Below are 12,473 nucleotides of genomic sequence, written 5' to 3'. Positions count from 1 at the left end.
GTGTGGTCGATAATTATGTGTAGGAGCCCGACTTTCCCACACAGGCATCATTGAGGCCGCTTGTACTTCCGCTGCTTTCTTCTTTCTGAGATTAAAATTGGGTTTCTTAGGAGTTGCAGCCGCGAATGGGCCATATGCAATCTTTCCAATTTTTAACCCGATTTCTATTCTTTCCCCTATGATAATGATATCAGCAAAATTGGAAGACACATTCCCCAACACATGCTCATAAAATGGTATTGCAGCGTGTTTACAAACGTCGCCACCATCTCCTTATCAAGTAGAGGTGGCTCAACCTGAGCAGCCAACTCTCTCCATCGTTATGCATATTCCTTGAAAGACTCAGTATCCTTCTTAGCCATGTTTTGCAATTGCAATCTATCTGGCGCACTATCTGTGTTGTATTTATATTGTTTCACAAAGGCGTCAGCCAAATCCATCCAGGAATGAATTCGAGATGGCTCCAAGTGTGTATACCAATTCAATGTATTAGCAATTTTTCATCATAGGCATAAGCAGCCATCTTTCTATCGTACATTATCATATGGCTTTTAGGGCATGTGGTGCCCTTATACTTTTCAAATTCTTGGACCTTAAACTTGTGTGGTATCATCACACCAGGAACCAAGCTTAATCTCACCACATCATCGAACCCATAGCTTCTACCACCCTCAATGGCACGAATCCTTTCCTCAAGAATTTCAAGTTTACTTTTAGCCCCATCAACAACAGTGGATATTGCTTGGACTGTAGCGTGTGGTACAGCTTTAGTCACAACATCTGCATCATTGAATGTTTTCGGAGGCTGGGGCGCCACAGTCATCCTCGGTCCTGTGAATGTTGTAAGACCCGTAGGATTTAATTAATTAATAAATGCGGGAGGGAAAATAATTATGACATTAAATTATGAAGAGTATGACGTGGAAAAGTATTAGCTCAAATGGTTAAGAGTACTTTACTGTGTGAGAGGTCTTGGGTTCGAGCCCTATGTATGTTAACTTTTGTTATTGTTTTATTATTTAAATTTGTGAAGTCATGTTATGGAATGATATGATGTTTGAATTGGGTTGTTAAGCATGAAATACGATTAGTTGAATTGGTTATACTATGAAATGGTGATTGAGTGGTCATGGATTCAAACCTTGGAAAATCCAAACTAAAATCTTAATTTTTTTGTTGTTTTGGCTTGGAATTGAATATGAAAGGTTGGGGAGAAAACCCTAGAGTAGGTAGCAGAGAGGTGGCTGGAAAATGGCCATAAGGATGTGGTAAATTGCATTTAACAACTCAATTATGACTTAATTTTCGGGTATAGTAATTAACATAGTTTTAGACACCCTTTAAAAAGAAGGATTTTGCTTAAAGTTAGGGTTTTTGCAAAACTGAGAGTATACCAGAAAATTAGGCACGAAAATCAAAGAGATTGGTGAGGTGGAGTGAGGTTCTGAAGTCAAGTGAGAGCACACCAATAGAGGAGGGAACGTGGTGATCATTGGAGTTCTTCAAAGCAAACCAATTCTTAGCAAAAGGATCCAGGTTAGGGGAGTTTTACTCGCTTATACATATATGCATGAATATTTGTATGATTGAATGTCTATTTGAATGTCTCTGTCAGATTAAAGCTGTATAATTTCACGTTTCTAGAAATTTTCCAGAAACTGCTTGGCAGGTCTTAAAAGCCGCCAGGCGGCTCATACTTTATTGCACGATTTTGGGTTCCTGGAGAAGGAACCGCCTGGCAGCACATGCTTGGCCGCCAGGCGACACATAGGAGATCTTCATTTTTCTGGGTTGGGATGAAGCGCCTGGCGGTAGTAAGTGAACCACCAGGCGACACGAGCGGGTTCTGGCTCGAATCAACATTTTTGGTGATCTGGGCTGTTTCTTATCGGTGGGAAAGCTATTCGTGGTTATTAATAGATGAATTAGATATTGTATGATGTGCATTTTTACGCATTAGTAGGTATAAGTGAATAAAACAGTGATTAAATGTCAAGGGTAGGAAAGCGGGGTACAATTAGGGTGTAAGTGTTGTGATCCTCGTTGGGTACAGTGGTATTGAGATTGGAGGGTTGTAATTATTGGATTTGTTATGCCAAAATGGGAGAGATTGTATTGAGATAGGTGATAGGGAGTGAACAGGAATGTTGGCAGGGGTGAAAGAAACCAGAGTTGTTCCCAGGTCTGATACACCGCCTGGCAGGAGACAAGTTACCGCCAGGCGGCAGCGTTACATCAGTGGTATGATGGAATATTGCTTGGACTGGTTCGGGCTGGATGTGGTATAGTTCGTGCAGTTTGTGCAATAGTAGTGGACGTGAAGGAATTAGAATGTGAGATGAATTGGACGCTTAGGAGAGTGGAGACATAAGGATGGCTAATGAGATGTGGTGAATTAGAGGGGGGATAAGGAAGAGAACTCTGACAGATACGTTTTATGGTTGAAATATACATGCGGTGGGGTGAGTACTCTTTGGTCAGGTTGGTTATCAAAATAGGGACACATCCTGTGAGCTTAATGGAAGAATTAATCATACTATGGTCAGTCTATGATATAAAATGTATATGTGTGATAATTGGCTGTTGGGGAATTGCTAAATAATCTTAATTAAAGTAACTCACAGGCAAGATAGGATTAAAGGGATCATACTAATATAAACCAATCTTGGTGTTACAATATTCACTAAAAATGAGTATTCTGGGTAGTACAAATGCATGTATGGGGTCTTAACAGCGGAGTGGAGTGTAGAGAAATCAGTACCTAGTGGGGTTCTGATATGGCGCCTGGTGGCGGGGTCCAATCCGCCAGGCGATAGCAGCGGAATAGCGAAGCTGCCTAGTTGGATGCGCTTGGCGATGAGAAGTATTCCGCCAGGCGGTAGTGAGAGCAACAGTGGAGTCTGTAGCGTTGGCGCCTGGTGGTGGGGGCTGACCCGCCAGGCAGTGGCTGTTAAGTCTGCGTGTTTTGAGGCGCTATGCGCCTGGCGGTACGCAACACCGCCAGGCGGTCTGGGAGCTGGCAGCGCCTGGCGACACGTGTGCCCCGCCAGGCAATTCGTATTGCTGCAGCTTGGAATTTGGTTGTGTAATTGTGATCTACAAGGCGTCTAGCGGTGCTTTAAAAGGTGGGTTTGTTGGTGTTCCTTGAGTTGTGGCTCGGAACGTATCCCTTGAGTTGTGGCTCTGGATAGGGGTTAAGCACGTGGTATTCCTTGAGTTGTGGCTCAGAATAGCATCTCTTGAGTTGTGGCTCAGGATGGCGGATGAACACGAGGAACCCTTGAGTTGTGGCTCGGGTTGGCGAGTGTTGTCGGTGGGAGTGTGCTGGTTGTGGCCAATACGGATGGGTCCAGATAGATTGCCCTCCTCAGTTGTTGGCTGACGAGTTTGGTAGTCTTTGGACGATACAGACTATGTTCGTATATGGGAACTCTACCTGACGTTACGATGTATGATCCGTAGCTTTGTTTCCCGCACGTGCTCTATCGGTTGTGGCCGATAGGTATAGCAGCAAGTCACCTTGAAGTAATCATTAGACGATGTAGAACACGAATAATCTGATTGGGGTCAGATAGTAGGAATTAAAGTATAGAACCGATGTAGAATGTTTAAGTATTCCTAGTGATATGTGAATACGTATATGAAACTGTAAAATTATATATGTTTTATTTGTTAAGCTCACCCTATCTACGCATGTTTCGCAATGATCGTGTACGCGATACACGGTAGCAGATGTTGTTGATGCAGGTGGCTCTGGTGAAGCTTAGCTGTGGAGAGGGGATAGCTTGGGGATTTTATTTTATGATTTTGAATCAGTTGTAAACATTTATGTTCTTGGACTTTTATTTTATAATTGACGAATACTTGTTCGAAATTTTCATTATCAATATATGAAATAAAGACTTAAATTTCCCGCGTTTTGGGAAATGAAGTATTATTAAATGCGACGTTATTATGTATTTTCTTTATTTATTTATAAATTCGTAATATCCTGATGGGATGTTACAAATGTGGTTGTCTCATTCATCTCCGCTCTTGTCACGGGTGTCGAAGCTAACATCGGCCCTTGAGTACCGATCGATAATGTGTTGTTAGCTGCAGGAAAAGAAAAAGAAGTTTGTTCTGCATCTGAACATTCTCCAACTGGAGGAGTGTATCCCGGGGGCAGACCGTACATTGGGAACGAAACTGACGTGCCCATAGGCATTCCATAAGAATGAGCATTCTCCTCGACCCTAGCGGATGAGGCCTCTCCTAAAGCCTTCAGTAACTTCAAGACCTCCAGGATTTGGCCCACTTGATCCTTCAACTCGTTAATGTCAGCCTTTATAGCTTCATGGGCCTCTTCCCAATCTTCCATGCTTCTGTGGTTAGCTCGTGTGCGATAAGGGTGTCGTGGAAATTTTGCCGTCGTATTTGATTTTGCTTTATTATTTCGTTAAATGAAATGAATTATGAAAAATGAAAAGAAAGAAAATGAATGCAAAACATTTATTCTAGTCGGAAATTTTAAAGCTATGAGAACCTTAAGGTAAATATATCATAGAAATTAACATGAAACTGATACAACCCAACCATTAGCAAGTCTTCTACATTCATTAAACGAGAAAAGAAAGAAAACCTATTCCCTAACCCTGACTATCATGCTCTTCATCTCCCTCATCAACTTCTTGCAATGATTAAAGAAGGCTTCAATCTCTCTTGGCAGATTGAAGATCGGTAGTGCAGTGTCTGCTTCAGCTAATAATCGTGGGATTTCTTCAATTGCTCCATTCGCCAAGGCAGCCAGCTGTGAGAAACATCTCTTCCAATGTTCTATAGTCATTTCCTGCTCGACTGTGTACCCATTCATCCGACTGATCACCTCTCGATGTTCCTTTTCCAATTCAGCTCTATGCCAACATTCCTCATCCATCTTCACCTCATAGGTCGACACCACCTCTCTCATTTGTCGTTCAACCTCACTGATTCTCATTTGTGTAACCGTCTCAGTGCTTCGGTTTTCTCTCTCTTAAATTCCTCACACAACTGATCCCTTTAGCGCTTAGATGTTGTTGCTGCATCTCTCTCGGTCCCTTGATTTTAATGCGGTGCTTGCTGCGGCTAAATCCTGTTTCACTCTGAAAGCATGATCTCGTTCTTCTCTTTGTTGCCTAAGAATCCCTTCATACGCCTTTGTCATTTCCTCATTATCACGCCTCAAATCCACATGCTCATGTTGGAGACTTTTAAGCTCGTTAATTAATTTGGCATTTTTTTAGTTTCATCTTCTCCATCTCTTCTTTTAGCCCTTTCACCTCCTCAGACTCAGCAAGTTCCAATCGCTCCGGAGCAGGAGAGTCCGATTTGAAGGGTAGCTTGATCACATTACCCTTTCTAGAATCCATCGTCGGTAAGATATCTTCCCATCTATTACCCATGGCCTTAGGTCTTTTTCTGCGCGCAGAACCTCACCCCAGGCACTCCTAACTCGTCAAATTAGATCTTGAGAAATTCCTTCTTCATAATAAGTCCATATGGCAAACCAGAGATTTTGGAGTTGGAGAACTCTTAATTGGACAACCAAATTGTCGTTGAGCCAGAACAGGGTTATAATTCACACAACTTCTAGTGCCTATCAGAGGGACGTTAGGGAAATCCCCACAAGAAATGACATGCGACTTGAGCAGCTCAGGGACACACCATCTAATCTTTCCCCCATTCAAACCTGCACAGAATTGGGCCTATTCTTTCGCCCCTCGAATTTCAACGCCGCCATGTGGCAATTCCCCAATCTGACATTCAGCATTTATTGTACCCAAGCGGACTCGGGATATAAACCATACATACAATATAGGTACACAACATAATATCTTCTTCCTCTTGAGTGCATAGCACAAATTCAAACCCCCGTACACATCAGCTAGAATCGCAGCGACTGGGCTTTCTAAATGAATCTTGTAAGCGACAAACACATCGATGGCCACTTGATCAACAAAATTCTCCATGTTAGGGAAGAAGAAAACATAAAATGGAAAGGAAAGAAATGGTAAAAATGTGAGAAGCACGCCACTACAAGGCTAGGCTAGAAGCCATGGCAACCTTGAAGATGAGTGGATGTGTGCCGCCACTTGTTATGCAAGATAAGGCTTAAAAGTATTCACTCCCAAGGGAGGAAACTCTCACAAATGATTGAGACACGAGTGTTTTTACTTCAAAATGTTCAACCCTTTTACATGTCTAGGAGCACCCCTTATATAGAAGAGTTTAGGGGCCTCTAAGCAAATAAAAGATACCTAAGGATGTCTCTACAAAAACCTAACCCTAGCTTCTAGAAACTAGGTCAAATAAGATTACAAAAATGAGAGACAAAAGAGCTAACTATGGTGTGTGCAAGGCTAATTTCGTTCTAGCACAAAAGGAGACAAAGAATGTGTCTCATATGTCTCCAAAAAGTGGCCAAAGTGTGCTAAAAATAAAGGAGACCAAAGGTACATAGGTACACTTGCTTCATGCCTTTTACTTTATGCTTTATGCCTTTGCTTTACTCTCTCCTCCACATCATTTATGCTCCCCAATCACCATGTGCCACCTAGCATTGCTTTCTTACTCCTAATTAACCTACAAAGCAAATAAACATAGATTAGCATGTTGGCTTAAGTCAAGTCAACTATAGTCAACAAGTCAAACCTAGTCAAAGGTCAACAAGTCAACTAAAGCTAAGTCAACTTAGGGAATCAAAAATAACAAACACAAATGAAAGGGATGAAGGATTAGTGAACTTCCTTTCTAAACATGCTTAGTCTTCTTAAGCATGTGCCTCCATCCTTGGTTGGGGTCAATCCTTCATCACCATACCGCTTCTTGAAAGCATTCTTCTGTATAGTCTTCATTTGTTGCACTACTTCCCTTAGACCATTCAGATTGCTATCTATAACCCTGATAGGTAACTTCTTCAAGGCATCCGACCCTAAATTCCCTCCGACTTGAAATCCCATGTTAATTTCTTTTGTTTCTTTTCTTTTCACAAACTCAATCACAGCTTTAAAATTTCTGACCTAGAATCACAAGAAATGTTATGGCATGGCATGACAAAATACATGTTATGCATGAATAAATAATCAAAATGCATGTATGATGATGCCACGAAAGAATGTACAGACACATGACTTCATTGCTAATTCAAATAAAGCGAGAAAAATAAGATGAGAATTAAGGTAATGCACATGTCTCCCCTTGTGCCTTATCAGAGGTTTGACGCCTAATGGTCCTAAGGTAAAATACATGCGCTCGCCAGGATGGTTCCCTAATACTTAAGGATCAAGGTCACTAGAGCTATGGACCACTTCTTGGCATTTCCCATAACAGTTGGTAGACAACAAGATGTGGGAGTACCAACGAAGTAAACAAACTCTAGTTGGGCTTCTCACAATGACCACTTGGGAAGTTCATCCACTGTGGCACTGCTACACAATCCCCTCTAACTGTAAGTTACAAAGACCCAGGTATAGGGCCCCGCTCATGATATGCACAAAGTGTGTGTGTGGAGGGAGAATGATGCATACCATAACCCCCACCTGCAAAACAACAAGAAAATTTCTCAAGCAGATATATAACAAAATATGCAAAACAATTTACACACAATCATTCCAAGAGACAGATATAAACAAATTAAAATAGAGACAAGAATATACAAATAAAAATAGAGACGAAAAAAACAAATAAAAGAAAGGGGAAAAAGGAAAAATAAAATAAAATAAAAAAAGGGAACACCACATTTAGTCCGCATATCTAATTAAATGACTTGACTCTCTAGTGTCCCCAATGGAGTTGTCAGTTGTTGCAACTGGAATCGCGACGGGACAGCGAACCAAAAAAGAAAACGGGTTTAAAAAGAGATTAGGAGTCGCCACCATAGTTATTTTTTGGAAAACTATGGAAAACCATAAAATAAAGAAAGTCTGCGAAAAACCAAATTTTGGATTCGGGAGTCGGTTACGCGGAGGGAAGGTTTTAGCACCATACGCGCCCGCCCGAGGGCAGTACCTTTAATTAAAAATGTAAAGTCGACGTGATTTTTAAAATGTTATTTTTCCCCCAAAAGAAATAATAAAACAAAAATGCTAAAAAGAAACAAAAATATTTTTTTAATTTTTTGGGCCCGACAAGGATTGACCTTGGTCCTACGTATTCTCATTCAAAATGAGAAATCAGGGTTACACAGTTCTTTAAAAGATATTTAAAAAAAAATATTGAGACAAAGATTTGATCTTTTAGAGGTGAACCTGACAAGGACTAACCTTGCTCCTACGTTTCTCACGATGGAGAATCAAGGATCATGTAGTTCTTAAAAAAAACCTTTTTATTTGAAAATATTGATATTTTATATTTTGAAAATTTTGTATTTTGTGGTGTTTTTTGAATTACTTGAAAATATGTGTCGGACAAACACTAAAAGAGAAAGAAAACTATTTTTGATATTTTTGAAAATGAGTGTCACACGGTGCGGGCGACCGGACAGACACAACAAAACAAAAGAGAACATTTTTCGTTTTTTAGATTTTTTTCTATTTTTTTATAATTTAAAATAATAATAATAAATAAATAAATAAAATAACAAAAAGGACAAAAGTGAAAGAAAATAATAATAATAATAATAATAATAATAATATGGTGCATGAGTAATGTGTGAGGTAAGTGAAGTAAACATAAATCACAAGCCCAAAACAAGATAAGCATAAACAAGGGTGCAAGGTTATCAATTATTGTGGTGCGCAAAATAAAACATGAAACAAGTGTTGCAGGGGTGCGAGGTTAGTAAACATCAGGGGTACTCACAGTAAAATTAAAACAGGGGTGCGAGATAAAGGAAAAGGGGTGCACAAAGACAAAAAAAAAAAGGGTTCAGGGATTAAGAATAAAGGTGCGCGACATAAAGATGGGTCTAGCTGCAAACCCAAACCCAACCTTTTATTATTATTTTTTTAAGACATCAAAAACCCTAATGGGTTTATTTATGTTTCTCTTTCTTCCGCAGCCGCCACACCACCATGCCACCACGCCACCATGCCACCGCGCCACCGCCGGAGGTCCCACCGGCGAGACCCGCAACCGTCGACGCCAGCCACCATCGGAGGCGTCGCCGGTGAGAACCCAAGTCCCCAAATCATCGCGCTTCATTTCTTCTCCCGCGCGCGAGACAATGCCGTGACCACCACCACTGGAGCAACACCGTCGACACCGCTCTTCACCAGTGGTTTCATCGACGTCGAGGCCTCCTTCTCCATCTGTATCGCATTCGGGACACCAACTCCAGGGCCAACTGTCGCGCCTCCACCTCTGTTAAAAGCTTCAACTCGTCACTGGCGTTTATGATGAGCAACGAAGATAAGACAAAATAGGAATTCTGTGGCGTTTATGATGGTGTTGTATGGTAGCCATTATTCGATAATGGAGAAGTAAGAAAAATATTCTCACCTCAAATTTGTTTACGCAGGTGCGATGGGAATAAAATAAATAAATAACAGATGTAATTATGCTCACCTCAAATCATCTCTCATCCATACATTCATGAACATCAATATCAAGCCATGTTAACAGAAGCTCCAATTCATACATCCATGAACATCAACAACAATATCAAGTCACGGTAACATAAGCTAAGAAGGAGTTAAGAACACTTACCGTGAAAATAAAACTTAATGCATTAACAGCTTTGCTTCCGTTTTCAATTTTGACTCCTTCTCTCCCTCTCTGATTTCTAGTGCCTTCTCTCCTCTGTAGTAATCCAAAAAAAACCCTCATTTCATGAATCTTCCCCTTTTTATTATGTAACTATCTCCTTTGTTCTGTTCACTTTTCTCCGCACCTTCCAATCTCGAAATTTGGGATAAGGCTGAGCTTCTTGCTCCTTCAGCCATCATGACCATGTTACAGGTCATTCCCAATACAAAACCATGATAACATGGCAGACATGAGTCTAATAACATAGAGACCTTACGTTACCTCTACCTTTCTTTCCCTTTTTCCTTTTCTTTTTTTTTTTCTTTTTGTTGTTGTTTTTTTTTTGTTTTTTTTTTCCTTTTTTTTATTAAACTAGGATGAAAGACGTAAAACAAAAATGGAGCTATAATAATAGAAAGGAAAATAATGTAATAATAAAAATAATAAGCCCAAATAAATAAATAAATAAAACAAAATTAAAAAATAAAAAATAATAATAATAATAATAATAAATAAATAAAATAAACATAGATATTTATTTTTTTCTCAAACTAAAACATATTTTTTACCCTTTTATTTTATTTTATTAATTATTTATTTATTTATTCCTCTCAATTGAACTTCAATTAATTAATTTTTTTTGTTTATTATTTTTATCATTGTTACCCGAACGAAATTGGGTGTTGACAATGGTCTTTCATTGTGTCTTGATGTGTTGGATTGATAAGTACTGAATTGGAGTGGTTTGTGTTCTTTTTGGGTTTGAATTTTTGGTTTTGCATGCTGAGAGCAGGTGAAAAATTTGTTATTCTAGTTTAATTGAGAAATTCTATCTTAAGCGAGAGCAGTCTCGCCCAAGCGAGAAAGATCTAGCTTATGGAGAATAGTATAATCCACTTTGCTCTTTGTTCGAGTTGTCAATCAAGCGAGAATTTATAGCTTAAGTGAGAGCAGTCTCGCTAAGCGAGAAATATCTAGCTGAAGTGAGAATGCTGCATAATTTTAATTCCTTACTTTTAACCTGTGATTGATTGAGTTAATTTTAAAAATATGATGTGTGAAGCTATGCATGGATGATGTTGGTATTTTGAGACTTGACTTCGTATATTGTTGTAAAATATGTGATTGTTTTGATATTTGAAATTTGAGATGGAATTATTGATATGTGAATATGAAAATATGATTAAAGATGTACATGATTATGAAGGTATTGTTTTGAAACTGTGATGATAATGGGTTTGTGAATATATATATATATATATATATATATATATATATATATATATATATATATATATATATATATATATATATATATATATATATATATATATATATACACGAGTATTGTATGTGACATAATTTCGTGGGTTTCATGGGAGATTTTATGGTGGTGTTAATTTAGTGTATGCATTGGACTATGGATTCAAGTAAGGTGAGATCTTGAAACTCTAATGATCATCACTCAAATAGAGTAGAATGGTTATTGTGGTAAGAGTAGCAGGAGGTCTTAGTCTAAGACAAGATAATGACCTTAGATGATCATGGATTAACCTTGTGTGTGGTAGGGTGAAACCCATTGGTGGCTCTGCAAAGCAATAGAGGCCACCACAAATACAAGTCTCCAATGATTCTGATTCTGAATGCATGTCTCTGAACAATCGAGTTTAGTGTCAATGGTTTGTGTGTAACACCCCATTTAAATAATATCCTTAATTTAAATGAAATGCCACACGGATAAAGTAGAAGAAACAAATCTGGGAGTTTAACCACTACTCCTTATAATATCCAAAAAAACTAGAAGAAACCAAGGCACACCACGATGCCAGATACAAAGTATAATACAAGAACTTGACAGTAGTTATTAAAGTACTAAAGGACAAAACAGTACATAGGCAATAGCCCTATGAGAAAGCCCAAGAAAATAGAATCCAGCCCAGATGGGCTATGCAACGGAACCATCACCTCCCTGTTGACCCCGGGTGTTCCTCGTATCTGCTCACATCAAAAAATTGATGATCATCACAAAAGGAAAAGAACCACACACAAGCAATCAAACAAGCAAAAGGGTAAGCTAGAGTATAAAACAGTTTATCATACAGTTACATGCTATTTCACATTCCAATCAGTATATCTCATCCAAACATGTTATGACCTTTCAAACAATACACTAAGACTCAGACTTGACTCATCCGGATACATATAATTTAGTCGGATTCAGCGAATGCTTGCACTTGTGGTGGATTTCTCTGCTCACCCCCGAGCTAAGTGTTACAATGTCTCAACTCCCACACACAAGGTTAGCCCTTGATGAATTTCAAGCCTCCTACTACTCTTACCACAAGAGTCAATCCGCTCTATGTGAGACTAATTGACTCTTTAGAGCGTCAGGATGCAACCTTACCTTGAATCCTTACTAAATTATATAGATGGCGCACCACCATGAACTCCCACTAACAAGGGTCATGGAATTACGTCCTGACCACTGAAGCACCACCATGAGGTCTCACCTAGAGGCTCATGGAATTACGTCCTGACAACACACCAATCATATTCAAACAATCATGTATTATTTATCATGCTTATAAATCCCATGCCAACCTTTATAATCCATCCTCATACATATTCCATGTTGAATCCATTCCAAATCATCCTTCCCAATCCATGAATATAGAAGTGTAATTCATACCAACACCATGCCACTTTGATTACCAACCATCTAATACAAGTCACATGCCAAGGTCATGTTAAACTTATCAATCACAGACCAT

General features: G+C 39.2%; 1 protein-coding gene across 1 annotated transcript; it reads right to left on the bottom strand.

Annotated features, from left to right (window-relative positions):
• Positions 1-481: 481 nt before the first annotated feature.
• LOC114188337 (uncharacterized) lies at positions 482-4,360 on the bottom strand. Its single transcript, XM_028076931.2, has 2 exons — positions 4,075-4,360; positions 482-831 (listed from the first exon to the last, which is right to left on the bottom strand). Exons 1-2 carry the CDS (start codon positions 4,358-4,360, stop codon positions 482-484), a joined length of 636 nt encoding a protein of 211 aa, XP_027932732.2.
• Positions 4,361-12,473: the final 8,113 nt, after the last annotated feature.

The sequence above is a fragment of the Vigna unguiculata genome, chromosome 6 (genome assembly GCF_037176805.1).
Source record: "Vigna unguiculata cultivar grain cowpea cultivar isolate G323 ecotype 2 chromosome 6, ASM3717680v1, whole genome shotgun sequence".
Classification (NCBI taxonomy): Eukaryota; Viridiplantae; Streptophyta; class Magnoliopsida; order Fabales; family Fabaceae; genus Vigna; species Vigna unguiculata.
Note: the sequence above shows the minus strand (reverse complement) of the source record. Positions and strands in the feature narration are given on the sequence as shown.